The following is a 25,355-nucleotide window of genomic DNA, read 5'->3' on the forward strand; positions in this document are numbered from 1 at the left end:
CTGGGCTTCCCCTCCAGCTGCATAGTAACCACATGGGGGATGAAATTCAAGTACAAATTCCAGTTCCAGAGGGCTATAATGGGGTCTGAGAGTCTGCGGTTCAGATAGACTCCTAGGTGATAATGATGCTAATGATTTCAGGACCACACTTTGAGGAGCTGCTGGAGAATGTTTCTTCCACATAAAAGTTTCATCCTATCTTGCCTCCACTTAAAAACCTCCATTGATTTTCCAGTGCTCTTGGGGGAAAAAAGACCAAACCCTCACCAAATCCAACAGGTCCCGTGAGGTCTGGTCCTTGCCTCGCTCTGGCCCCTTGTCCTGCACTCTTACCCCTCTCTTTCTCCCTTATGTATTGTTACTGTATTTCTTCTATAATGAAATGAAACAGAACCACCATCCCATCAAGTACTGGACCATCGCCAATAACCTGAAAATACCTGTATGCTCCTCCCCTCCTCCTCTCCTTCCCCATTCCCCCGAGATAACCATTCTTCTCAAACATTTCCCTTGCTATTTTTCTACTGATGCCTGTTTGTCTAAATATGCATAGTCTGGGTGTTGCTTTCATTATACATTCTAGATTTGAGTCATCGTGTATGTAGTTTTCTGCGACTTATTTAGCATTGTTTGTGAGATAGATCTGTGTTGTTGTCTGAAGGTCATTCAATTTCACTGCTGTATAATATTCCATGGTGTGACTATCCCAGTTTTATTTGCCCACCCGCCTGGGGATGGGCAGCTGGGTGTTTGGAATATTTTTGCTATTAGAAACAGCACCGTGGGAACATTCTTATAGGCGTTCTCCGGCGGCACCGTGGGTCGTTTCTCAAGGGTAAATGCCTAGAGAGAATTTGCTGTCTGCCCCCTCCCTCTTTTCATTCCCCAGCTCCCTGGGGTCTCCAACACAGAAGACCCTCTCCACCCGGGCTGCCCTCTTCCATTCCACCCCCTACCCACCCCAACCCCCTTCACTTGATAAACTCCTTAAGATCCCCGGAGAAGCCTTCCCCCACCTGCCGGCCTCGACTGGTCCCTGCTAAAGCTTCCTGATTATACATTTCTGTTGTGTGATTCTGCGATGAGCGTGTGTCTTGTCCGGTAGAGTGCGAGCCCCATGAAGTCTGTGAAGCGCACCGATTTCCCAGTTTCCAGCTGTGGCCTGGCACATGTAGGCGCCCAGGCAGTAGTGTGACCCTGCAGGAGGGACCGGGCCGGCACAGAGCCCGGCCAGGCGGCTGGAGTGTGAGCCCACAGGTGGCTCCTACCCAGGGTCCCGGGCCAGAGACATGGGGCAGGCCAAGGCTCCGAGGGGACTCGGGTTTGTCTACCCTGCGCGGCAGGAATTCCAGGAAATGCGCAGCGCGCCAGTCGATAGGGAGGGGAGGGGCGGGGGCTCCGGCAAGGGGGCGGGGGAGGGGGCGGGGCCCGGACGGCGGGGGCGGGGCCGGGCCCCGTTAAGAGGAGCGTGGCGGGCCGCGGTCACTGCGGGCCCCCGGAGAAGCGGACCTGCCATCGACCCATCGGGGACCACCGATCTTCTTTCGGCAGAGCGAGCAGCGCCGGAGCGCACGCTTGGCACCATGGCCCAGACGCCGGCTTTCAACAAGCCCAAAGTGAGCGCGGGCGGGGGCTCGGGTTCCGGGGTCCGGCTCCTTGTCTGGCTGGAGGGCTTGGGGGTATCCACTGCCCCGGGAGCAAATGGGGCAGCTGCAGGCGCGTTCTTCCCTCAGCTCAGGTCCTTGGCCGCCTCCAGGCCGGTTAATGAGAGGCAGTGAGACAGGAAGAGTTCTGAATCTGGAGGCGCCCCTGGCTGTCCTCCAAGTTCTGCTTCTGCCTCTGATTTGGCCCATCTGGGTCTCAGTTTCACTGTCTGTCAAATGGGCATCCTAGCAATGCCTGTGCTGAGCAGCCTAGGCAGGTGGCTTAACCTCTCTGAACCTTGGCTGTCAAATGGGCCCCTGTATCTACACCCACAGGCACCTAGTGTGAACAGCACATGAGTGCAGGGTGAATGGAAACAGCTTTATACTCCAACACTGTGACTATTTCGTGAGCACCAAGGAACCCTGGTTTGTGGATGTGCCTGTGAGAGCAGTGGGCCATGCCATAAAGGGTAGGGAGGGGAGCAGGGAACCCCTCTCCCCACTTTAGAGGGGCTGGATGGGCCTTAGGCCTCGGGCCCCCATAGAGTTCACTCTGGGTCGAGTCATGGACACTAGCCACAAAGGGATAAATTCCTTGTCCCTTCTCCCACCAGCTGTGGTGTCTTGGGAATGGTGGGGTCAGGGAGGGTCTGGGCCCACTTGGCAGGCTTGGGAGCACTGAGAGAGTCCAGGGAAAGGAGCCCAGGAGTCTGTCCAGCAGAGTGAATCAGCTCGTAGGGTTTAAGATGGGTTGGGTGGGGTCAGAGGAAGGAGCGAGCTGCAATCAACCTCAACTTGCCTCTCTGAGAAATAGGTGTGAGTGATGATGGCAGGTACTGCTAAAGCATGGGTGAGAATCCTGGGTGTGGGGGAGAAGGGGTGGGGGGACTCTGACGAGGTAAGGCCTGGTCCCCACTTCTGATGCCCCCACCAGAGGGCAAACCCTTCTGCTGCTCCCTGCCAGATGTTTCAGGCACTGGGGCTGAACATCTGCCGTCTGCATGCCTCCTTCCCAGCTCACCTGGATGCCCCATGTCCCATCATTAGTGTTTTGTTCCTTTGAAGGCTTCCCCCCTGCTTTTGTAAACTTATTTTTTTGGCTGTGCACGCAGCATGCTGGATCTTAGGTCCCTGACCAGGGATGGAACCCATGCCTCCTGCAGTGGAAGTGCATTGTCTTAACCACTGGACCCCCAGGGAAGTCCCCAGGCAGGATGTTGGTGAAAGCATGGAGCCAAACCACTGGACTTCGAGGGAATTTCCTGTTTTCAGTGCTTTGGGAGTCCCCCTGCCTTTGGGCTGGGGAGCCATCTGACCCTAATATGCATCCCAAGGCAGAAGACAAAACCTCTTGACTGGGAGTGAAATGGGGGTTATGGAGAGAGAGAACAGATGACCCTTTTGTAGAACTTGCTATATGCGCCAACACCTTCAACACCTCTGTAACAGCCCTGTAAGGGAGGGACTATTATCATGCCTATTATTTGGGCCTCTCCCAATCCTCTCTGCTTCAAGCTGGCAGGCCATTTCCCCTCTCTGGGCCTCAGTTTCTGCAGCTGAGAAATGGGCTCTACCTGTAACGGACGTGTCCAAAGATTAAAAGGCAATGCTTGAGAGGGAAGATAGAGTGTCACCCACTACATACGCGAGATGCAATACATTTTGTATTATTGAGAGGAGGGAGTGTGTCCAAGCTGGTCAGTGAAGCCAGGAGTGTGGATCTCAGCCATTGTGACCAGAGCCAACTCCCTGCCTTCCCTTGTGTGGGATGGGGAACCACTAGAATTAATAGCTAGAACCTATTGAGTTGAATTATTGCTCTGTGCCAGGCACCATTCTGAATATACTACCCTTCATTAATTTACTTGATCCTAGCGGTGCCTGGAAAATCCCATGGACGGAGGCGCCTGGTAGGCTGCAGTCCATGGGGTCACTAAGAGTCGGACACGACTGAGCGACTTCACTTTTTTTCACTTTCATGCATTGGAGAAGGAAATGGCAACCCACTCCAGTGTTCTTGCCTGGAGAATCTTGGGGATGGGGGAGCCTGGTGGGCTGCCGTCTATGGGGTCGCACAGAGTCGGACACAACTGACACGACTTAGCAGCAGCAGCAGTAACTCTGGGTGGTAGCTGGTGGTGTCTCATTTTACAGATGAACAGAGAGACACAGAAATTAATGAGGCCTATTATCACATAGCTAGGATGTGTTGATGCTGGGGTTAGAGCCCAGGGTGGGCTGGCTTCAGAAATTCTGTGCCCTAGCCAGCTCTCCTGAACTGCCTCTGCAGAAGCCACTAGAGGGGGTGGTGCCCCAGGTGTGGGCCTCTCTGGGACAGAAGCCGCTGCTGGGTTCTTTGGTTTCTCAGGACTGGCCAACTTTGAGAAGGCAAAGCAAGGCCATGTCTTCCAAATTTTCATGTGTATTCACATCACCTGACACCTGTTAGCATTCAGACTCTGAATCAGAAGATCTGGGTTTGGGGCCTGAGATGCTGCGCTCCTAACAAGCTCCCAGGAGGTGCTAGTGCTGCTGGGCCATGGACCACACTTTGAGTAGCAAAACCCTAGGCAGCTGCCTACCTGCTCTGATCGTGTTATTCCAACAAATAACTTCCTGAACACCTGCTGGGCACTGGAGGAGGTGCAAAGGCGGGTGGAGGGGGGACCCTTATCAGTCTGTCTCCACAGGAGGCAAGGCTGGAAAATCTCATGGCCCTCAGGAGTTCAGTGTCATGGAGGGCAATGCTGGTCACACGGCTGTCACTGTAATAAAAGTAACGATGCTGCCATTTGAGTGTTTGTGGGTACCAGGCACCTGGATGATTTATCTCACAGAATCCTCCGGACAGCTCGACAAAGCGGATGTTTTCGTCCCCGTTTACAGATGATGAAACTAAGGCGTGACAGGTGAAGTGGCTTGTTCATTGCTACACAAAATCTGACAGCCTTGAAGCTGTGGGCTGGTTCAGGTTGCAACAGCCCGGGGCCCCTGTTCATGCAGAGTATTGAAGCTCAATGTCTAACATACTTTTTTCTTTCTCTTATTTGAATGTTCACTCTGTTTCAGGCACTGTTCTAACTGCTTTGTGTATATTAACTCATTTAGTGCTCACAGCAGTCCTTTAAAGTAAGTCCTATTATGGGACTTCCCCGGCGATCCAGTGGTTAAGGTTCCACTTTCCAATGTAGGGGGCGCAGGGTGGATCCCTGGTCAGGGAAATGCAGACACTTATGCTGCAAAAAAAAAAAAATACAGTCCTGTTATTATCTTCATATACATATAAGACTGAGGCTCAGAGAGGGGAAGGAACTTGTCAAAGTCACACGGCCAGAAAACAGCAGAGCTAGCGTGAACCCAGACCTACCCAAGCCCAAGGTAGATGCTGTTAACTGCTTTGCATATTTACACCCCACTTTGTGGGGGCAGGGGCGGAGTTAGAATCAAGGTGGCCGTGGGCTTCAGACAGACTGAGCAGGGATCCTTGCCTCACCGCTTAGCAGCTACAAGGGCTCAAGTAGACAGTTCCCTGAGCCCCAGGTTCCTTCTCTGTAAAGTGGGCTGATAAAGCCAGGGTCACATAGTTCTTGGGGGGAAGTGGATGCTGACTGGGGCCTGTGAAGCACCTGGCTGGCGGGCAGGTCCTCGGGGGTGCATTTCCTCCCTGGGGAGTGCGGTGGGGGCTGCGGTGGCCTCTCCACCTGCACCTGTAGCTCTCACTCTCGCCTCTTGTCTTCCAGCCACAAAGCCCACTGGGTTAGCACTGCTGTGGGCTTTTGGGGCTTTGCTGTTACTAGAGCCACCTGTTAAAAGAAAAATGCGGCCTGGCTGGGAAGAGCCCTCCGCCCCTACCTGTTACAATGCACGTGGCAGTTGGGAGGGCGGGGAAGAGAGAGATTGGGTTTCCTTCAAGCCTTGTGTTTCACAGAGAAAGAAGCAAGGGCCAGAGAGGGGAGGTGCGGTGTCCAGGGTCACACAGCGAAGCTGGGCAGGGCAGGCAGGGCAGACAGCCTCCCGATTCTACAATTCTATGTCTGACCTCAGGGTGGGGGTGGCCTGCGTGGGAAGGGCTCCTGGGACCTGGGAGCTGGAAGTAGCTTGTCCGCCTGCCCTGTTGTCCTGGGGGATGCCCCTGGGCCAGAGAAGGGTAGGACTGTGGCCTGGATTTGGACAGGGGAGAAGAATAGGCCAGGGCAGCCAAGGTGAGGCTCAAGCCTATATTTATAGAGGGTTGGGGGCCATCTCACCCTCATTACTTAGGTTCTGAGGCCCCAGAGGAGCAAGGTCAGGAGAGAGACAGTCTCTAGGTTTCTCAAGGGAGTTGCTTCTCTGTGCCTCAGTTTCCCCATCTGTAAAATGGAAATCATATTTGTATCCACCCTACATAAAACACCAAGTGCAGGCCTGGGAGAGCGGGCAGGCCGATGCTAGCTGCTATTGATCACCCTCATCATGGTTATCAATCATCCTGTTTAGATTTGACCAGCACTGACTCAGCACGGATATGCAGGATGAACAGAGTGTGATGTGGTGGTTACGACCTCCCTCTTTAGAATCAAACAGCTTCCGGGCGTGGCACTCATTAGACTGTGCCCTTGGGCAAGTTATTAAATCTCACTGAGCCTCTGTCTTCTTATCTATAAAATGGGGGTAACCTTGCTGAGTTCCTAGGCTGTTGCCCTATAGGTTGACCCCTGGCTGAAGACACACCTTGCCATTTGTGAAACCCCCTGGGGAAGCTCACAGAGGCCCAGGGAGCTCAGCTGAGCTCTGAGTCAGCCGGAGGCGCTGAGGGATGGCCCTTTTTGCTCTGTACCTCGGAGCTGCAGGTGCAGATGGGGCTGAGCCCAGAGGACTTCTTGGAGGAGGTGTGGTTGAAACAATGGCAGCCCTGAGGCTGCTCTGTCTCCTGACATCACCCCAAAAGTTGGCTGAAGGGCTGTGGTGGCATGAAGGCACTGACCCCTGGTGTTGCCTAACTCAGTGCCGAGAGTGGGTCTAAGAAGGGTCACGGGCACCTGTGGCTCCTCCTGGTTCTGACTGCAGTGCCCAGGTCCTGGGGGCTGGCCAAGCCACCCTGGCTACTCTGCCCCATCTGGGTTCTCTGCTAGGCCCAAGGTGGGCAGGTCAGCCCTGCAGAGAGAGGACACAGCACTGCTGACCCAGGACAGGGAGAGGAGAAAATAATCACTTAGCTGTTTAGCACCTACTGAGCCCCTCCTGCTGTGCAGGGCTCTGTCTTAGGCACTGGGGGCACAGCAGGATGCCACAAAGTCCCCGTTTGAAGGGAACTGAGAGTCAGGGACCCAGGCATGATAAGTAAGTGAACTGAAAAAGCCAGTGGGATGGGGACGTCCCTGGTGGTCCCAGTGGTTAAGACTCTGAGCTCCCAATGCAGGGGGCAGGGGTTCGATTCCTGGTTGAGGAACTAAGATCCCACGTGCTGCGCAGTGTGGTCTACAACATTAAATAAATAAACAAAAATAAAAGTCGGGGAGATGAAAACAAAATGGGTTTGTTTGGTGAGTTGGGGCAGGGGGTGCTGAGGAGAAGTAGTCTGGTTCAGCTGTGCCTTGAAGGTAGACAGCCCGGCCAGTCATGAGTGGGAGTCGGATCTGGGAGTGCCTGGTCCTAGAGTTCAAGACCTGGGTCCTCGTCCTGGCCCTGCCACTGATACCTCACGTGACCCTTGTCGTTGTTTAGTCACTAAGTCATGTCTGACTCCTTGTGATCCCTGGACTATATAGCCCCCCAGGCTCCTTGGTCCATGGGATTCTCCGGGCAAAAATACTGGAGCAGGTAACCATTCCCTTCTCCAGGGGACCTTCACAACCCAGGGATCAAACCCAGGTCTCCTCCACTGGCAGGCGGGTTCTCTACCACTGAGTCACCAGGGACCTTGGGGAGTGCATATTCCTTCCTGGGCCTCACCTGCCTGCCTGGTATCTTCTGAGAGCACAGATTCCCTGTGTTCCCCACAGTGCCTGGCACCTGGGGGTGGGGAGACTTAGTAAATATTTTTTGGTAACTGGGGATGTTTCCTGTTCAGACCTGGAGGATTTCCTGCAATTCTGTCAGAGGCTCACTGTGAGTCAGCCTCGTGGAAAGTGACTGCAGGGGTGGGGGTTGAGGTCCCCCCACCCCTAGCACTCAGGAGGCCTGGTGTAGGTGCGCTGCAAGTTCTCAGGAGGTAGTATGGCCGGTGGGCAGGACTTGGGTTAGAGGTGGAGGGGCTTGGGTTCTGCCCCAGCTCTGCCCTTGTTGGTCTGGGTAACCCGGCAGGTTCCTGAATTTCTCTGAGCTCAGTGGCAAGTCCATTTCCCCATCCGCAACATGGAGCTAGGGTATCCCCCGAGGAGCTTGCCTAGGGGCAAAGATGAAAGGAAATAAAGGGTCTGATAACAGTAAGCAGCTCCTTACATCTGACGTTAGGCCTGCAGAGACAGTAGAGCAGGAGCTCAGTTCAAACCTGGGTAGCACAGATCCTAACTCCATCACTGCCTCTGCATCCTTGGATACTTTTTGGGAGCCTGTCTCCTCATGTGTAAAATGGGAGTGAAGTCCCTACCTCCCTGGTTGTAAGGATGATATTCAGTTCAGTTCAGTCGCTTAGTTGTGTCTGACTCTTTGCGACCCCGTGGTCTGCAGCACGCCAGGCCTCCCTGTCCTATGGCCAGCTCCTGGAGCTTACTCAAACTCATGTGCGTTGAGTTGGTGATGCCATCTAACCGTCTCATCCTCTGTTGTCCCCTTCTCCTCCCGCCTTCAATCTTTCCCAGCAAGGATGGTATAAAATGATGCACATAGATGGTCCAGAACATAGGAGATGGTAAATTGGAGGTCACTGCTATTTCTTTCCCCTGAAGGGGGCTGACAGAGCAGGGTACCTGCCCCCTACCCACCGCCATCTCTGAGCTTGTGCCTGCTTGTGCCTGGGGTAGGCTGACAGCTTTCTCCATGGGTCATCTGTTTTCCAGAAAGTGCAGTGGGAGGCCTGTCTGAGCATGGACCTCCAGTGCAGGCAGTTCCTGGCCTCTGTTCCTCCCCTGAAACGTGTCTGGGCAGCTTCCCAGGAGGCCCTGAAGAACACAGCGTGAGGCGGGATGGGGGGGCAATGGTGGGGGAGGTTGGGCGCAAGGGGCAGGCTCTGCTTTCCCTCCGCCCGGGGTGCCCTTGCCACCTGTATCCTGCGGGCTCCCTGAGGCCTCCTTTCCGGAGAACCAGTCAGTTCCTGCTCCCTGAACATGTACCGTGTCTGGCACTGCAGCGGGTCTTCCCCGTGGGGCTCATCTCCCATCTGGACCACACCCTCAGGTCTCTGTCTTCTGTTCTGACTTCCTTCAGCCTGCTTTCCACACAGCAGCCAGAGGAAGCTTTTACAAGGTGACTCTCCCTGTGGGAAACCCTTTAGCAGATCACCCTTTCCTGTGACCTGTGAGATCTCCCTGCCCTCCATCTGCCTAACTCTCTCTCTGGCCTCATCTCTCACGGCCTGATTCAGACACATAATGCCCGCATGTCCCTCTGCCTGGAGCTGATAGCTCTCCTTCCTTGTCCCTTTCCCCTGCTGACTCTTCCTCTATTTCCTCCTTCTCAGAGGGACCCTCTCCTACCTTCTCATAACCATTTGTCAGCTCTTCAGCTTCTGGGGGCTCCAGGTGTCCCTTGGCTTGTGGTGACCTCACTTTCACGTTTTGCCGTGGTCCTAATGCTGCTTCCTCTCATGTGTGCCTCTCAAAACTCTCTGCCTCCCTCATGAGGGAAAAGGGGATTGGGTGTAGGGCCCACCCAGATATTCCAGAAAAAAACTCCTTAAGATTTTTCATCCCATCGTTTGCCCTGTACAAATCCCCAAATCTGGGGATTAGGATATAGCTGTCTTTTGGGGGGTTCACCATTCAGCCCCCTGCACCAGCCGCAGCGGGGTGGGGAGGGGACTCCTCCCTGTTGAAATCTTCTCACCTTCTGCAGCCTGCACACTCCTGGCTCCCCTTCTTTCATCCGTCCGGCAGCTCTTCTCCAGGCTCACACGCTTCTGTAAGCCACTGGGCACTGGTGCTCACCCAGGCTTCCTTTCCTGCTCTTTCCTCTATGTTCCCTCCCTGGGGGAGCTCATTCAAGACCACAGCCTCCGTATTCCTACTCACATCTCCAGCCTGGATCTCTCTGGGAGCTCCAGACCTGCACAGCCACTGGCTCAGTCCCCATGCACGTGAAGGTCTTGGTGGCATCCCAGCTTCACACACCCAAGATCACACTGACTGTGTGTCTCTCCCCATGCCTCTGCACCTCCTTCCTGCTCAGAGCTTGATCCTCTTCCTGGGCTCTCTGTCTCAGTGTCAGAATCGCTTCTCACCCAGGCCTGACCTGAAACATCCTCCCTGACACCCCTTTCTGTCCACCTGGCATGTTGGCCTCACCATCCCAGTCCGCGACACCATCATCATTCAGAAACTTGACTACAGCAGTCTCTAGCTATGCACTGCCCTCTTCAGCATCAAACCCATGTCTCTGTTGCTCTCAGGTCAGAACCCAATCCTCCTGGTGCCCCTACAGCCTCTCCAGTCCCACCATTGCTCTCCTCTCTGGACCTGTGTTCAGTCCCTCTCACTCCATGTTCTTCTCCTACCACATGGCCTTCGTACATGCTGTTCCCTCTGTCTAGATGCTCTTCCAGCCTTCCCGCTCACCCCCGCTTTTGCCTGTTGTTAAGTCACTAAGTCGTGTCCGATTCTTTGATACCCCATGAACTGCAGCACACGATGCTTCCTTGTCCTTCACCATCTCCAAGAGTTTGCTCAAACTCATGTCCATTGAGTCAGTGATGCCATCCAACCATCTCATCCTCTGTCACCCCCATCTTCTCCTGCCCTCAATCTTTCCCAGCATCAGGGTCTTTTTCAGTGAGTCAGCTCTTTGCATCAGGTGGCCAAAGTATTGGACCTTGAGCATCAGTCCTTCCAATGAATATTTAGGGTTGATATCCTTTAGGAAATTTCATCCTTAGCTCTTAGCTCAACCTCTGCTTTCTCTGGGAAACCATCATCGGCCCTCTAGCTGAGTTCTTTTGTTTGTTACCTCTTTGGTAGGTCTGCATTCATGCCTCCCAGGAGTTGACTTGGCTTGTGACTGTGCATTCACCAGTGTGACATTTACTTAACATCTCTCTCTCTTGCTGGACTGTAACCCTCATGGGACCAGGACTCCTCCAATGCAGGGAGTGTGGGTTGGATCCCTGATCAGGGAGCTGAGATCCCACTTGCCTTGTGGACAAAAAAAAAAAAAAACCCAAAACATAAAAGAGAGGCAATATTGTGACAAATTCAATAAAGACTTAAAAAAAAAGAAACAGGAGGCTCAGAGAGGTGAGGTCACCTGTCCAAGGTCGAACAGCTGGTTGGCAGTTCCCTGCCCTTCAGTGTTCCCAGTGTAGAGTACTTCTTGAGAATCCATCAACTTTTGGCTAAGTGGGCATTCAATTCATCTTGTCAGGGAATCCAACAGCTCACTGGATGCAGAATCTGTGAGAGTTGGTCCGTTGCCAGCTGAATGACTTCCGGAGAGATCTGGTTATTCTGATCTCCTGCTGATGGGGGGCTTGGTGGCCCTGGCCCTGCTGGCCCCCTGGGGGCCCCAGGCTGGGTTTCCCACACAGGAGGCAGCTCATGTGGGTGCTCCCGGAATGCCCGTGGGCCAGTGGGTCCCTGGCTACTCCCTCTCAAGCCAGGGTGGCCACTTCTTGTCCGGACTCCCAAGTTCCAGAGAAGGCCCCACCCTGGTAGAGATGTTTATTAAAAATGGTCTCCCTGGCTGGGGAAAAGCTCTTCCATGACATGGAGCAGAGAGAGGGCAGTTGCTTCCCCACCGTCTCCCAGAACCTGCTCTGCTTTTCTTAATAGTCTATGTGAAGGACCCTGCCTAAGAGGCAGGGGCTCTTGCCCATGGGCTGAACTTGCCACCTTTTAAAATCCTTAAAATGTTCTTGGACAGGGAGGCAATCTTTTTGGCTGTTGAGGAAACAGGCTCAGAGAGCTCAAGTGTCTTGTCTAAGATCGCACAGCCAGAGAAAAGGCAGAGCTGGGAGTCCAGTCTGATGAGCTGGCCCCCAAATCCCTGTCCGTAAGCTTTTAGCTTTGTGTCCTGAGTGTCGTTGGTGGGGATGAGCATATGGGAGAGGATCACCAAGGTAGCCAAGTCGCTAGTGCCCTTTCTGGAGTTGTGGGAAGATCTTTTAAGGAAGAACAAAAACTTTATTTTGTATCGGAGTATAGCCAGTCAGGGCTTCCCAGGCGGTGCTAGTGGTAGAGAACCCACCTGCCAACGCAGGATACGTTAGAGGCTCTGGTTCAGCCCCTGAGTCAGAGACATCCCCTGGAGGAGAGCACGGCCACCCACTCCAGTATTCTTGCCTGGTCTTCCCTGTGGGGAAGCGACTTGAAACGCAAGGGGAGAATGGATACATGTATATGTATGGCTGAGTCCCTGTGCTACCCACCTGAAACAAATACACCATCGCATTCCAAGTTGCTTCAGTCATGGCCAGCTCTTGGCAACCACATGGACTGTAGCCCACCAGGCTCCTCTGTCCACAGGGTTCTCCAGTTTATGGGTGTTTGTTTTTTCTCTTTTTCCTCTGCGCCCTTGCAGGTAGAACTGCATGTCCACCTGGATGGAGCCATCAAGCCCGAAACCATCTTATATTATGGCAGGTAAGTCCACAGATAAGAGGCCTTCTTCCCCAGGAGGCCTCTGGAGAGGTCCATGTGGCTTGGATTGACTTACTGAAATCTCGTGACAACTTGTGAGGTGGGTATATTATTGTTCCCAACTTACCGGCAAAGAAACTGAGTCAGGGTAGGGGAAGTGAGTTGTGATGTAAACAGGTGTGATCCTGAGTCCGTGCCCCTGACCATTGCCCCAGTGAGCTGGAGGTTTGGATGAAGTATTGCACAAAAAATACTTAGCTGAGGGCGAGCATGCTAAGTGCTCCATAAATGTCACTTTGTGATGATATTACTATTATTAATTGTAACCTATGCCTCTGACTAAGTGGGGTGAAGCCACTGGGCTTATCTCTGCCTATCCTTTGCCCAGTGTCAAGTACCAGCTGTTGACGCAGGGTCCCTAATGAGGCCATTAGGGTGGGTTAACCAGGTACCCAGATGGGATCTAATCACGGGCAACCCATTAAGGGGTCAGATCACGCTCATTAGTGGAGCAAGAATCTGAGAGTGCCCAGGGCAGGGTAGAGGGAGGAGGAAAGGGAGTAGCCCTTGTTGGGCAGCGGGTTAGGTTTCCTGTTTCCACGTCGACTTGGCATCCTGGGAACCATCTAGGCACTTCTTTGGGCTCTAGAGAAGGGGTGTGGGTTTGATCCAGCTGGACTTTGATCTTGAGGTCAGCAGGCAGGGGACTGGGGAGTCAGTCAGACAGGGATATGGACAGAACATGCTGGAGGCCTCCTAGGTGGGGTGGGCTGTGGCTGAGAGGGGGAAACGTGGGTGTGTCTGGCCTGACACCTCCTCCACCCCAGCCAAATCCAGTGGCCATTTACCCGCCCTGTGACTTGAGCCTCCGTTGACTGTGTTCTCACCTGTTTTTTTGTTTTTGGCTCCCATGCCATGGCTTGTGGGATCTTAGTTTCCTGAGCGAGGGTCAGACCCAGGCCCTCAGCAGTGACACTAGAGAGTCCCAACTCCGGGACCATTAGGGAGTTCCCTCACCTGTTTCTTCTTATTCTATCTTGTCTCTGGGGGCTTTAATTTCTTTCTCAATCTCCTTCCCGACTTTGCCACAAGCCAATTCTGAATCTGACCACTGTCTCCTTCCTGTCACCATCCTGGTTTGAACCATTGGACTATTGCAATGACTTCCTGACTGGTCTCCAAGTGGCCACCCTGACCTCCCCCATCTATTGTCTCCAACAATACTGGAGTCAGAACAATCACCTTAGAACATTGTGCAATTGGATCCCTTCCTTGGTCAAACCCTCCCAACTTGCTCGGGGTCAAAGCCAGTGTCCCCACATGGCCCTTGAAGTTCTACAAAGCCTGTGTTAATCTCTTTGACCTCTTCTACTACTTCTTGGTTAGTTCATGCCAAGTGTTCTCAAACATGCCACACCATGGGCATCATCTTCCCTGGGGACACCTGGCAGGGACGGAGGCCTGACTTGGAGCTTGAGCACCAGGGTGCCCCCTGGTGATACCCACAGGACACTCATGAGGCCTGGGGTCACCTTGAAGCGGAAGAGGACACGTTTAGGGAGACTTAGGGAACATGTATTTATGTAGAGAAACATTTTAATATTTTAATAACAAGCTATTAAAAGGACTGCAACACTTCGGTCCATTTTCCATTTCTTTGCCAATGTCATCCCTTCTGTCTTCTGTTCTTGCTCTGCAGGTCACTGGAGGCCGAACCTCTTGGTTGAATCACTTAATTTTCTTAATCATTTGCTCCTATTTTTTATCTTGTCTTTTGTTCTATTTGCTGGAGGATTTCCTCAATTCTATTTTCCATTCCTTTTATTACATCCTGATGTTCACTGCCCTATTCTTCTAGATCTCCGAGAGCTCTTTCTTCCTCCCTGAAAGTCCCCTTTTTAAAAAGGAGTGTTCTCATTTCAAGGATGGGCATTGTTTCCTCTCCTTGAGGCTGTTCGTTTTAAGGTTTTTAATCTTTCTCTGCCTGTTTGTTTCCTAGGGTTCCTTTGATCTCCTGACCCTCATGGGAGAAGCATCTCTTGAGTGTCTGGGGTTCTTTGCCTGTCGCTTTTATCCTACAAATGGAAAAACTGAGGCCCGGGGTGACCCATGGGTGGGGACAGGGCCCAGAAGAGCAGAGAAGCAAGGAACCCAGCCCAGTCTTGCACCCTGCGGGCCCCGGCTGGGAGGAGGCAGGGAGCTCTGCGGAGAAACAGAGGCCCCGGAGCAGAAGGGCTGTTCTCAGCCAGCCTGAACTGAGCGGCCACGTGTGGGGGGCTGTGGGCAGGGAGGGGAGAGAGCTGGGGAGGCCCCTGTGCTCTGCCAGCACAATGAGCCGGCCCAGCCTCTCTGATGCGCCGGCCACTTGGAGGGTGGGGTGGGGAAGTCCGGGGCCTGCGCCTGCCCCGGGCATTGTGTGCTGCCGTTCTTGCCTCTGATGACCCCTGACCTGGCACAGGATCAGCTGGCTCTACTGCGAGTTCACCCTGGCATCTTCCATGTCCTCAGACACCGGTGTGTGTGTGTGTGTGTGTGTGTGTGTTCATGTGTTAAATGGGTTTTAGCACCAGTTGTCCTCCTTGAGATTTGTTGGCTTGTCATGGCTTCAGTGACAGGAGGTCCTGGAAGGATTTGGGTCCTGGTTCTATACGCCCTAGGCCTCAGTTTTCCCATCTGTCCAATGGGAGGAGCTGGATACCTGCACTCTGTCAGGAACTGTAGGGTCCTGCCCAGGGTCGTTCACCATCCTCATTGTTTCGTCCCCAGGAAGAGGGGCATCGCCCTCCCCGCCGACACGCCAGAGGAGCTACAGAACATCATCGGCATGGACAAGCCACTCAGCCTCCCAGAGTTCCTGGCCAAGTTCGACTACTACATGCCTGCCATTGCGTGAGTCTTCCCACCCCCAGGCCTTGGGCAGCGTCCTGTCGTGCTGCCAGCCCCCAGCCTGCACACCGCAGCCTGTGGGGCAGGAGAAGGCACTGGGCTACTCTGCTCTACCTCTCACCATTAGGCGCACTCCTGCTGCAAATCTCCCACGCCTTTGGGCCTTGGCTTTCCCTTCTGGAAAGTGGGTGTGATGGGCGGAAACTCCTCTCCTTCCATAGAAAAGTGACAGAATGTGAGGATTGAGAACACAGATCCTAGTATCAGAATCTTTCATGAGATAACTGCAACACTGGGGGAATCTGCCCACTCTGCGCCTCAGCTCCCTCGTCTAGTCTATGGGGCTTATGACCCTCTCCCTCCCAGGCTGGGGTTTGGAATGGACACAGCGCTGTCCTCAGGAAGCTCCCTGTTTCTATGAGGACAGTTGCTACCTTTATTGAAAGCCAGGCACTGCTGGTTTGATGTCGCTTTTCATTCCTTCCATTTTTAAATTTATTTTTCATTCCTTCCATTAAAAAAAAAATAGCAGACTCTTAGATAAAGAAGAATGTAATGTGTACAGCTCACAGAACTGTCCTCTTTGTAGCTGTTCACAGTCCTGAGAGCTGGACCCCCTCCTCATTGGCAGAGGAGGAGATGAAGGCTCAGGAAAGTTGAAGGAACTTACTCAGTTCACAGTTGAAGGAACTTATTCAGACCACACAGCTGGCAAGGGGTGAAGCCCAGATTCTTGCCCCGGTGTCACCGTGAGCTTACTGGCACGAAGCAGAGTTTCCCAAGGGAGGCGATAATTGGGCCTTGGCAGTCAGTGCTGCCAGAGCTCAGAGGGGGAAGAGGTGGAGGGGACTGGAGCAGGCAGGGAAGGCTGCCTGGAGGAGGCAGTATGGATGGATCCTTGGGAGGGAAATGTGTGCTATTGTCCAGCAGGCTGGACCTAAAGACAGGTCTGGAGGACAAGCTGTTGGAGGACCAGTGAGGAGGGTGTGCAAGACGGATAGAAACCTTTGGCTGGGTAGGTGGCAGGACAGGAATGAGGAGTCCTGGGGAAGGAAGGAAGGAAGATGTGTGCCAAGGCTGCTGGCTGCTTTCTGGAAGCTTCTGGGCTCAGACTGGAGGGCCCGCAGGGCCCCCATCCTTGGCATGTCAGTAGATGCTGTGGTGCACATGCTGCCTCCCCCTGGACACCCCACACCCAGACACATGGACTGGTGGAGCTCATATACAGGCCGAGGTACCTCTCCTGTGCTGCTACCCAGCTCCTGTCTCTTGGCCACAAGACAGAAGAGGGCAGCTTTGTGAGGGCTTAACTCAGTTTTGCTTTGCATCTCCCTGGTGATTAGTGACATTAGGCACCTTCTCGTGTGCCTGCTGGCCATTGGTATGTCTTTTGGCAAACGTCTCCTCAGGTCCTCTATTTTCTAAAACTATTTATTTGGCTGTGCTGGTCTTAGTTGTGGCCCGTGGGATCCAGTTCCCTGTCCAGGGATCGAACCTGGGCCCCCTGCATTGGGAGCACAGAATCTTAGTCACTGGACCGACAGGGAAGTCCCCCCTTTGCCTATTTTGTTTTTAAATCAATTTTTGTATTGTTGTTTGCTTTGCTGTTGAGTTGTAGGAATTCCTTCCGCATTTGGGGCATTAGCCCCTTACCGCATGTGTGGTTTGCAAACACTTTCTCCCGTTCGGTAGGTTGCCTGTCACTCTGCTGCTGGTTTCCTTTGCTGTGTGGAAGCTCTTTAGTTTGGTGCAATCCCCCTCCTCTAGTTTTGCTTTTGCTGCCTTTGTGTGTCCTTTTCTCCTATTTCTCCTCCCTGCTGGCCTACATCTATCACTCAAGAAATATTTCAGTGGCTGCAGTGTCCTAGACTCTGTTCTTGGCTGAGGGATCATAGCCATGCCAAGACAGAAGGGTCCTTGTCTCATGGAGACTATGTTTTAGGTTGGGGAGGTGAAAATCGGCTAATAAAGAAACCACATGATCTGTCATGTCAGGTGGCGGTAAGCGGCAGGGAGAAAACTGAAGCCCTAGGAAAGGGGTGGAGAAGGGAGAAGGGCTGTTTTAAGATGAAGTGGCCAGGGAAGGCCTCCCTGAGGAGGTGAGGTTGCAGCCGGGCTCTGAATGGAGGGAGCAGGGAGGACAGGGTAATCCAAGGAAGAGCTTGTAGGCCAGGGAGCTGCAAACATGAAGGCCCTGACCTGCGAACTAGCTTGACTGTTCGCTCGGTGGAAAGAAGGCCCTGGAGGCCTCAAGGAAGGAGCAGGGAGGTTGGCAGGGACCGGATTGTGCAGGCTTTGTGGGAAGGGTCTCAGAGTTGAGATTTCCTCCATGAGGTGGAACGCCATTAGGGTTCAGAGTGGAGGAGCAACACTCTTATTTTTGGGTGCATCGGGTCTTAGTTACGGCACTCAGGATCTTTCATGGTGTGATGTGAGATCTCTCGTTGCGGTGCAGGGACTCCCTAGGTGCGGTGCAGGGACTCCCTAGGTGCAGTGCAGGGACTCTCTAGCTGCGATGCAGGGTCTCTCTAGCTGCAGCACGTGAGCTTAGTTGCTCGGCAGCCTTAGTGGGATCTTAGTTCCCTGACCAGGGATTGAACCTGCGTTCCCTGAACTGCAAGGCAGATTCTTAACCAGACCAGGGAAGTCCCAGAGTGGTGTCCCTTGATTTCCATTTTTAAAAGACTGCAATAGCTGCTGTACTGGGACAAATGTGGAGACGGAGAGGCTGGTGAGGTGGTCGAACCGGGCTGGAGGGGGCGAGGACTGGCACCGAGTTGGGAAGTAGAGCTGACAGGATGTGCTGGGCTTCTGGGATCTTCTGCAGTAGAGGCCCAGAGCTTGTGACTGGGGGATGAGAGATTGGGGGCCCCATGTGGGTTTGGTCTGCCATGGGTTGGGGACAGCTTTGTCACTCCTGGAGCACCCAAGGGGAGTGCTCTCGAATCCCTCTCTTCCCTTCCCAGGGGCTGCCGGGAGGCTGTCAAAAGGATCGCCTACGAGTTTGTGGAGATGAAGGCCAAGGACAGCGTGGTGTATGTGGAGGTGCGCTACAGCCCACACCTGCTGGCCAACTCCAAGGTGGAGCCGATCCCCTGGAACCAGGCTGAGTGAGTGACCCCCCGGAGGGCTGTGTGGGGGCTGTGGCAGGGTGGCCTGGCCCGAGACTGAGGGGCACCCTGGGAGCCCTGGCCCAAGCAAGACTTTGATCTTGCATCCTGAGCTGGTCCGCAGCCTCAGCAAGATGGGCCTGTCTCTGCCCTGAGGGATGTGGTTCCCATCCATCACCTGGGCTTCTGTTCTTACCTTGGGCAAAAGCGTTTGGCTGTGTCTTGCCCTCCTTGGTCCTGGGCACAGGCCTGTGGTCTAGCAACATGAACCTACTTATCCAATGACATCTAGGGGTCCCATCCTCACCCAGTAGCTGAAGCGATGTGACCCATTCTTGCCCCTTCTGCCTAGACCCCAGGGATGACCCCCGTGGTACCTCTCAACCGCCTTGCCCCCTTCTGGCTGTGACTCTGATACTTGTGGACAAATGGGGATCAGAACACCTTAGCTTAGCAGAGCTCTGCATCTTGAGTAGGGGGCTGTCTGACGACCCCCCAGTTGGGACAGAACTTCCAGGTCTGAAAGCTCCCAGGCAGACCCAAGGAAGATGGAAGGGGGTGTCCTAGGCCTTGGGGCCATCTCCCTCAGCCTTTCCGTGGAGGCAGTTGGCTAGTGGGGCCTAGGGCTTCTCCTGGAAGACCCCTCCTTCCTCTCTCTCCTACCTCCTCTGTCCCAGCCTCTGTCCTTTATGCCTGCCTTTGTCTCGGGCCCACCCTTCTCTTCCCCACACACAGAGGGGACCTCACCCCGGATGAGGTGGTGTCACTGGTGAACCAGGGCCTGCAGGAGGGGGAGCGGGACTTCGGCGTGAAGGTGCGGTCCATCCTGTGCTGCATGCGCCACCAGCCCAGTGAGTGTGACCCTGGCCCCGGCCGCCCATCTGCCACCACCGTGGCCTGGGGGGCACCGGGGTCGTACCCGGTCTCCTCTGTGTCCCCACCCTCACCCCGTGGTCTCCCTTGAGCCCATCAGCTGGACTGTGGTGGGGCTTCCTTCCGGGCAGGCTCAGAATTTCCTGCAACAGACTTGGCTCCCCAGGGAGGTTGAGCCTAAGAGCCATGTGACCTGCAGGAGCTCAAAACCAAGGGAGCCTGCACAATAGAGAGAAGCCAAGCCAGGTTCCCATCAGCTCGCAGTCCTTCCTGGAGACTCTGTGGGCTGGGCCCCCTCCTGTCAGAGCTGTGGAACTTGGGACTAGGGTCTGAGCTCTGGTGCCTGAAGGGTCTCCCTGTGGCTGACACCGGTCACATCTCCAGGGCTTGTGCTTCCAAGGCTGGGCGACTCTGGCCAGATCACATCACCTCTCTGGACCTCAGATATGCCTTGTCACAGGAGGTGACCGTACTCACCCTATTCCCTGCCCTAAGGAGGAGTGAGACCACAGTGAGGGGCTGATGTCAACCCACAGGGCCTCCCTGGGCAGAGTGGCTTGTATTCTCTCTAATCCTCGCAGGGGCCTAGGAGGCAGGACCACCATTTGACATTGGTGGTCGATAAATTCGACCACCATGTATCCCCATTCGACAGATGACGAAACTGAGGTAGAGGCTCAATCAGCAAAGCAGAAAGCCCAGATCAGAAGCCAGGGCCATCTGGTTGCAGAGCCTGTGCTGGTTCATTCTTTACGATGACCTCACTGGTTGTGAGTGTGTGGTAGTTAGGAATATGTTTAGTAACACGAGTGCGAGTTACATTTTAGGTTTAAATGTTAACCTGTGTGGACCCCCATCCCCTCTGCTGAGTTGAGGTGGGTGTCGGGGATCGAGAGAGAGAACTGCCACTTGTCCTTTACTGAGCCCAGGCCCTGCCCCTGGTGTTTCACCTGCGGGGCCTTGACCTTGTGCCACAGCAGGTGGTGTCCGCTCTGCGAGGAGAGGACACTGAGGCCTGGAAGGCTGTGGAGTCAGGCCTGGAAGACAGGACTCGGGGCCCTCTGCCTTGTGCTGGCCTTGCGCGGGAGGCAGGGGTGCATGGGGTGGGAGGTCTTTCTCCTCCATGCCGCTGCCAGAGGCCCGGCGGGCATCTCGCCCACAGGCTGGTCCTCTGAGGTGGTGGAGCTGTGTAAGAAGTACCGAGAGCAGACCGTGGTGGCCATTGACCTGGCTGGAGATGAGACCATTGAAGGCAGCAGCCTCTTCCCTGGACATGTGCAGGCCTATGCGGTGGGTCCTGGGGAAAGGAGGTCAGGGAGCTGCAGGCATGGGGGAAGCTGCACGCAGAGAGCATATCCCCACCCCAGCAGGGAGTGGTCACACTGACTGGGGATCCCAAGGCCCCCTGGGCTCCCAAGCGTTCTTGACTTGGGTCTAAAGTGTTAGTCGCTCAGTCGTGCCTGACTCTTTTGCAACCCCATGGACTGTAGCCTGCCAGGCTCCTCTGTCCGTGGAATTGTCCAGGCAAGAGTAATGGAGGGGGTAGTCTTTCCCTTCTCCAGGGGATCTTCTGAACAAAAGGATTGAACCCCAGTATCCTGCATTGCAGGCAGATTCTTTACCGTCTGAGTCACCAGGGAAGTTGTCTAGGGGCTCTAGAAATTGGAACTCTGGTATGAAGGAAAAAACCCCACTGGATGCTGGGGGTCCTGTGTTGGAGCCTTTCTGCCTAATGATTTGCCTTGTGACCTTGGGCAAGACTGTCCCTTCTCTGGGCCTGTTCCATCTGCTGGGATGACTGGGTTGGATGGAGCCAACCTCTCAAAGCCTCATGACGTGCTTCCCATGGAAGGGGTGAAGCTTGGGGTGGAGAACAGCTCTGGAGTCTGCCTGGCTCCAGAGCTCAGCCCCCACTCCCTAGCTGTCTGATCCCTGACCCTCCTGAGTTTGTCCCTTGCCCCTCCCTGTAAGGCAAGTATCAGAGCAGCTGTGAACGTTACCATAGTGTATCCAAACCAAGTACAGTGCCTGACACATAATAACTGTCTAATAAACGAGAGCGACCACTTACATGTGGTTACAAAAACAAAACCCACCCGGATCTCCCTGTCTGGAAGCAGGCCAGGCTGACTCAGCCCCAGGGTGCAATGAAGGCAAGGCCCACAGGGAGAACCCCAGGCCGCCCCTGACCTTGCCCTTGCCCTTGCAGGAGGCCGTGAAGAGCGGCGTCCACCGCACGGTCCACGCCGGGGAAGTGGGCTCGGCCAATGTGGTGAAAGAGGTGAGTGGTGCGGGTTGGTGGAGGGGTCCTTCTCCCTGCTCCCCCTGCTCCCGAGGCCCACGCTGGACTCCACGATGCTTGTCCGCAGGCCGTGGACACACTCAAGACCGAGAGGCTGGGGCACGGCTACCACACCCTGGAGGATGCCACCCTTTACAACAGGCTGCGGCAGGAAAACATGCACTTCGAGGTGAGGGGCCGGGGAGGGGAGGACAGGAGGCGGTGCAAAGTGGGGCGGGGCCAGTGGCACGGAGCGTGGCCAGGGGGCCACAGCCGGGCGGTCAGGGGCCGTGGGAGCATGGCCGCGGGCCTAATTGCTGCTTGGTGGGGGGCTGACAGGTTCGTGGGACTCAACTACAAGGCCACTGGCGTGACCAGGGCAAGCATGCTGCCAGGGCAGGTGGCTCTGGCCAGGGCCAGGGGAAGGGAAGTCAACGTGGCCCGGGAGGATGTGGAGTTTCGTGCCAGCCACCCGCCGCCTCTTCCAGGTCTGCCCCTGGTCCAGCTACCTCACCGGCGCCTGGAAGCCCGACACGGAACACCCGGTTGTTCGGTGAGGCCTGGTCCCACTCGGTTTTTGTTACCAGAAAAGCCAAGGGTGGGAAGGGGGTGCAGATACTGCACGCTGGCCCTGCTGGGTCTCTCGGGTATGGAATCTCTTCCAGTGCTTGGGAAGCAGGAATTATTGTCCTCATCCTCCGACAAGTGAAGAATCCAGAGCTTGGATGTGGTGTAACTTGACCAAGGTCACTCAGCTATTGGAAAGCAGAGCTGGGGGCCCTATAGCCCCATCCAGCTCTAGCAGAGTGCCCTGTTAACCGCAAGGGAACTTCCACACTCCAGATTCTGCCTCCTAGCAATGAGGAAGATGAGTCTCTCTTGCCCAAGTGGTCTCCGGGCATTCCCACAGCACCATCTTGACACTTCCCCTTGGAGAGTCTGTTCCCCTACCCATCCATCCAGTCCCACCCTACGACCTTGGCCCTTCTTCAGGTTGTCCTGGGAGAAGCCTCAGGAGGGCAAAGCTGACTCAGGAGAAGCTCACCGAGAACTCTGGGTGACCGCAGTCAGGCCAGCACTGATGGTCTGTCTGCCAAGATTATGACAAGGAAGGGAGCTTGGGCTGCATTTACAACAGGGGCCCAAAGTCTGCTTTAGAATGTGGAGTGGGCAGTACCTACAGGACTTCCAAGTGGAGGTTCCTGGAGGCATATGCGTTTACAGTCTGTGGGCTGGAGGAAGACTTGAGTCGTCTAAGCAGATGTGGTGTTTGAAGGAGAAGGGAAGCCCTCAGCAGGTGGTGAAGCAGGAGAGCTTAGGAGAGAAACCCAGAAGGACAGTGATACTAAAGGGATGGGCAGAAGGAAAGCCCAGTGGTGGTGTTGGAGAAATCTAGGGAAAAGGTCAACAGTATAAAATTCTGCGACACAAGTCGGGTGAGGTGAGAGCTAGGAAAAGTCCTCTGGACTCCACAAGATGGCGGTCAGAGGCGGTGCAAACAGTTTCCGTGGTGGGTCTGAAGAGTCAGATCCCATGGGACTGAGGATGGCTGGGCGAGAGGGGTGCCAACGACTCTCCCAGGGTGGCGGCTCTGAAGGGGAGGCTAGAGAGGGTGGTAGCTGGTGGGGGGGTGCTTCTTTAGCCCACCCCAAGCACCTTTCCACTTGACTCCTCTCCTGCCTTTAGCTGGCTCTAAGCCTGGCTGGATGCTTTAAGTCTTGAGTTGCTGGTTTTGTGGCCTTAGACAAGTCGCTGGAGTTCTCTGAGTTCTTCTTCCTCTCTACAATGACGAGATCTTCCAGGCACGTCCAAGGGTGCCACAAGGCTCCGAGGAGGGTGGCCGTCCATGAGTAACAGGAGGGTGCTTCTCCTTGCTCCCTTCCCCCATATCTAGGTTCAAAAACGACCAGGTTAACTACTCGCTCAACACGGATGACCCGCTCATCTTCAAGTCCACGCTGGACACGGATTACCAGATGACCAAGAATGAAATGGGCTTCACCGAAGAGGAGTTTAAGAGACTGGTAAGTGGCTGTGAGCCTTAACTCTGGGCTGTGTGAGTGTGTGGCCTGCAGGTCCTGGAATCCCTGGAGAACTAGGGGCGAGTCTCAACAGGCCAGGCCAAGCCAGACATGGAGTTTGATGTCTTCCACGGAGAAGACATCTGTGGCTGAGATCCTGACCTGGGACTGCATTTTCTATCCTTTGCTTGGCTCAAGTGCCCTAAGAGACCCTCAGCACTGTCAGCCATCTCCCCAGAAAGGGGCTCAGCTCTACATCCTACATGTGGTTTGCAGGCTACTCCTGGACCCCAGGATGAGCCCTTGATTTCAGTGGTTCTGATACCCCCAGTCTGTCCCTGCAGGACTGTCTCTCTGGCCCCACACATCCTGCCCTGTCTTCAAAGGTTTCTCCAGCCTCCTTCCCGCATCTGTGTGTCACGTCCTGCCACTTTAAGAACACAGACCCTCATAGTCTCCGCTCTGGCACTTGCTGCCTGTGAGCCTGGACAAGGGCTCCCCATGATGAGCTTATCGAATTGCCCGTGTCTAATGAAGAGGCTGGACCGTCACTAGATTGCCAAGGGCTCCCTTCCGTGCTGTCTGGTTTCATGCTGTCTGTCGTGCTGGACCTTCCAGAACATCAATGCGGCCAAGTCCAGTTTCCTCCCTGAAGATGAGAAGAAGGAGCTTCTTGATCTGCTCTATAAGGCCTACGGGATGCCCTCTCCGGCCTCTGCAGGTATGTTTCTGGTGGACCTGCTGGGCTGGCGTCCTGCCCTGGCTTCCGTCTGGCTTCTGGGGGCTTCTAGCAGGGCGCTCTCCACCCCTATTCCGGGCCGCACCAAGGCTGGGTGATGACTCCCTGGCTGGTGGTAGCCCCTGACAAGACCAGCTTACGTTCTGCATAAGCCTCTCATGAGGCTGGTCTGGGGACAAGACTTTCTGAAACCCACTCCCAAAGGTCCCAGCAATCGGGGGCATCTCCAGGGCTGCCCAAAGCCAAGGGCAGGGAGTTGAGCCCAGGTCGCAGCTTTGTTCTGCTTCTTCCTTCCTGTGTGGCCTTGACAGAGCCCTCCCTTGCTCCAAGCCTCAGTCTCCCCATCTGTACAAAGGGGTTCCTTTCTGGCTCTGATGTCCTGTGATTTTTTTTGTTTGTTTGATGTCCTGGATACTACAAGTTGCCTAACCTTTTGCTTCTCTGATTTGTCAAGCAGAGCAGTGTCTGTGAAGGTGTCGTGGCTACCTCTCCGAGTCCTGGCCCTGTGGATGGAGCCTTCACAGCCCCAGGGTCAAGCGACACGCTTACCTTTACTCCTTCCAGGAAGACTGTGATTTCCAGAATCATCTACCAATGATTGTGAAGCCCACGTGCCTCTTTCCGTACACACATATACCTCGGCAGGGCCGTGGCTCTCCTCTGATTGTGTGCCTGGGCCAGGATCAGGGCCTAGGGCAGGCTGAATCCAAATTCCTCCTCCTCTGGTGACTTGTGCTGAAAATCTGGTGCTCAATAAAGAAGCCAATGGCTGGGGCCGTGCAGCCCTGTGTCGTGTGCACTGCGGTCTGGGCGGGCGCCTTGGGTTTGTGGAGAATGGAAGGGGCCTCAGGGCCCCCAGCTGCAGGCAGTCTGCCCAGCAGCAGTGTCCTGCAAGCCTGGCGGGGGCTGTGAATGGGAAGAGGGAGGACAGAAAGGTTTCCAGAAGAAACCAGGCTTCTCTCGAAGAGTCAGTTTCTTAAATGTGCACTGAACTCTTAAGCCCCTTCGACCTTAGGTCCTAAGGGGGAAACTTTCCTTTTGGGTTCCCATGGCTGTGAAGTGGGGTGGGAGAGGGTGAGATGAAGAGGGCTCA

The 25,355-nt window shown here is 54.7% G+C and overlaps 1 protein-coding gene across 4 annotated transcripts; it reads left to right on the forward strand.

The window, feature by feature from the left end:
* Positions 1–1,255: 1,255 nt before the first annotated feature.
* Positions 1,256–25,044, forward strand: ADA (adenosine deaminase). Of its 4 annotated transcripts, none has more exons than XM_086331667.1 (12): positions 1,256–1,616; positions 12,294–12,355; positions 15,119–15,241; positions 18,205–18,348; positions 19,084–19,199; positions 20,384–20,511; positions 21,431–21,502; positions 21,591–21,692; positions 21,991–22,055; positions 23,397–23,526; positions 24,079–24,244; positions 24,720–25,044. In XM_086331667.1, the coding sequence occupies exons 1-12, from the start codon at positions 1,290–1,292 to the stop codon at positions 24,731–24,733; spliced, it is 1,449 nt and encodes a 482-aa protein (XP_086187793.1). In that variant the 5' UTR covers positions 1,256–1,289; the 3' UTR covers positions 24,734–25,044. The 4 variants fall into 4 exon arrangements, 2 of the variants coding, with proteins under 2 accessions (XP_086187793.1, XP_086187794.1); XR_015138983.1 differs by having other exon boundaries at positions 1,488–1,616; positions 23,868–24,244; XR_015138984.1 differs by having other exon boundaries at positions 1,488–1,616; positions 23,910–24,244.
* Positions 25,045–25,355: the final 311 nt, after the last annotated feature.

Source organism: Bos grunniens, chromosome 13 (genome assembly GCF_055505025.1).
Source record: "Bos grunniens cultivar Pamir isolate PY7600 chromosome 13, Bosgru_T2T1.0, whole genome shotgun sequence".
NCBI classification, from domain to species: Eukaryota; Metazoa; Chordata; class Mammalia; order Artiodactyla; family Bovidae; genus Bos; species Bos grunniens.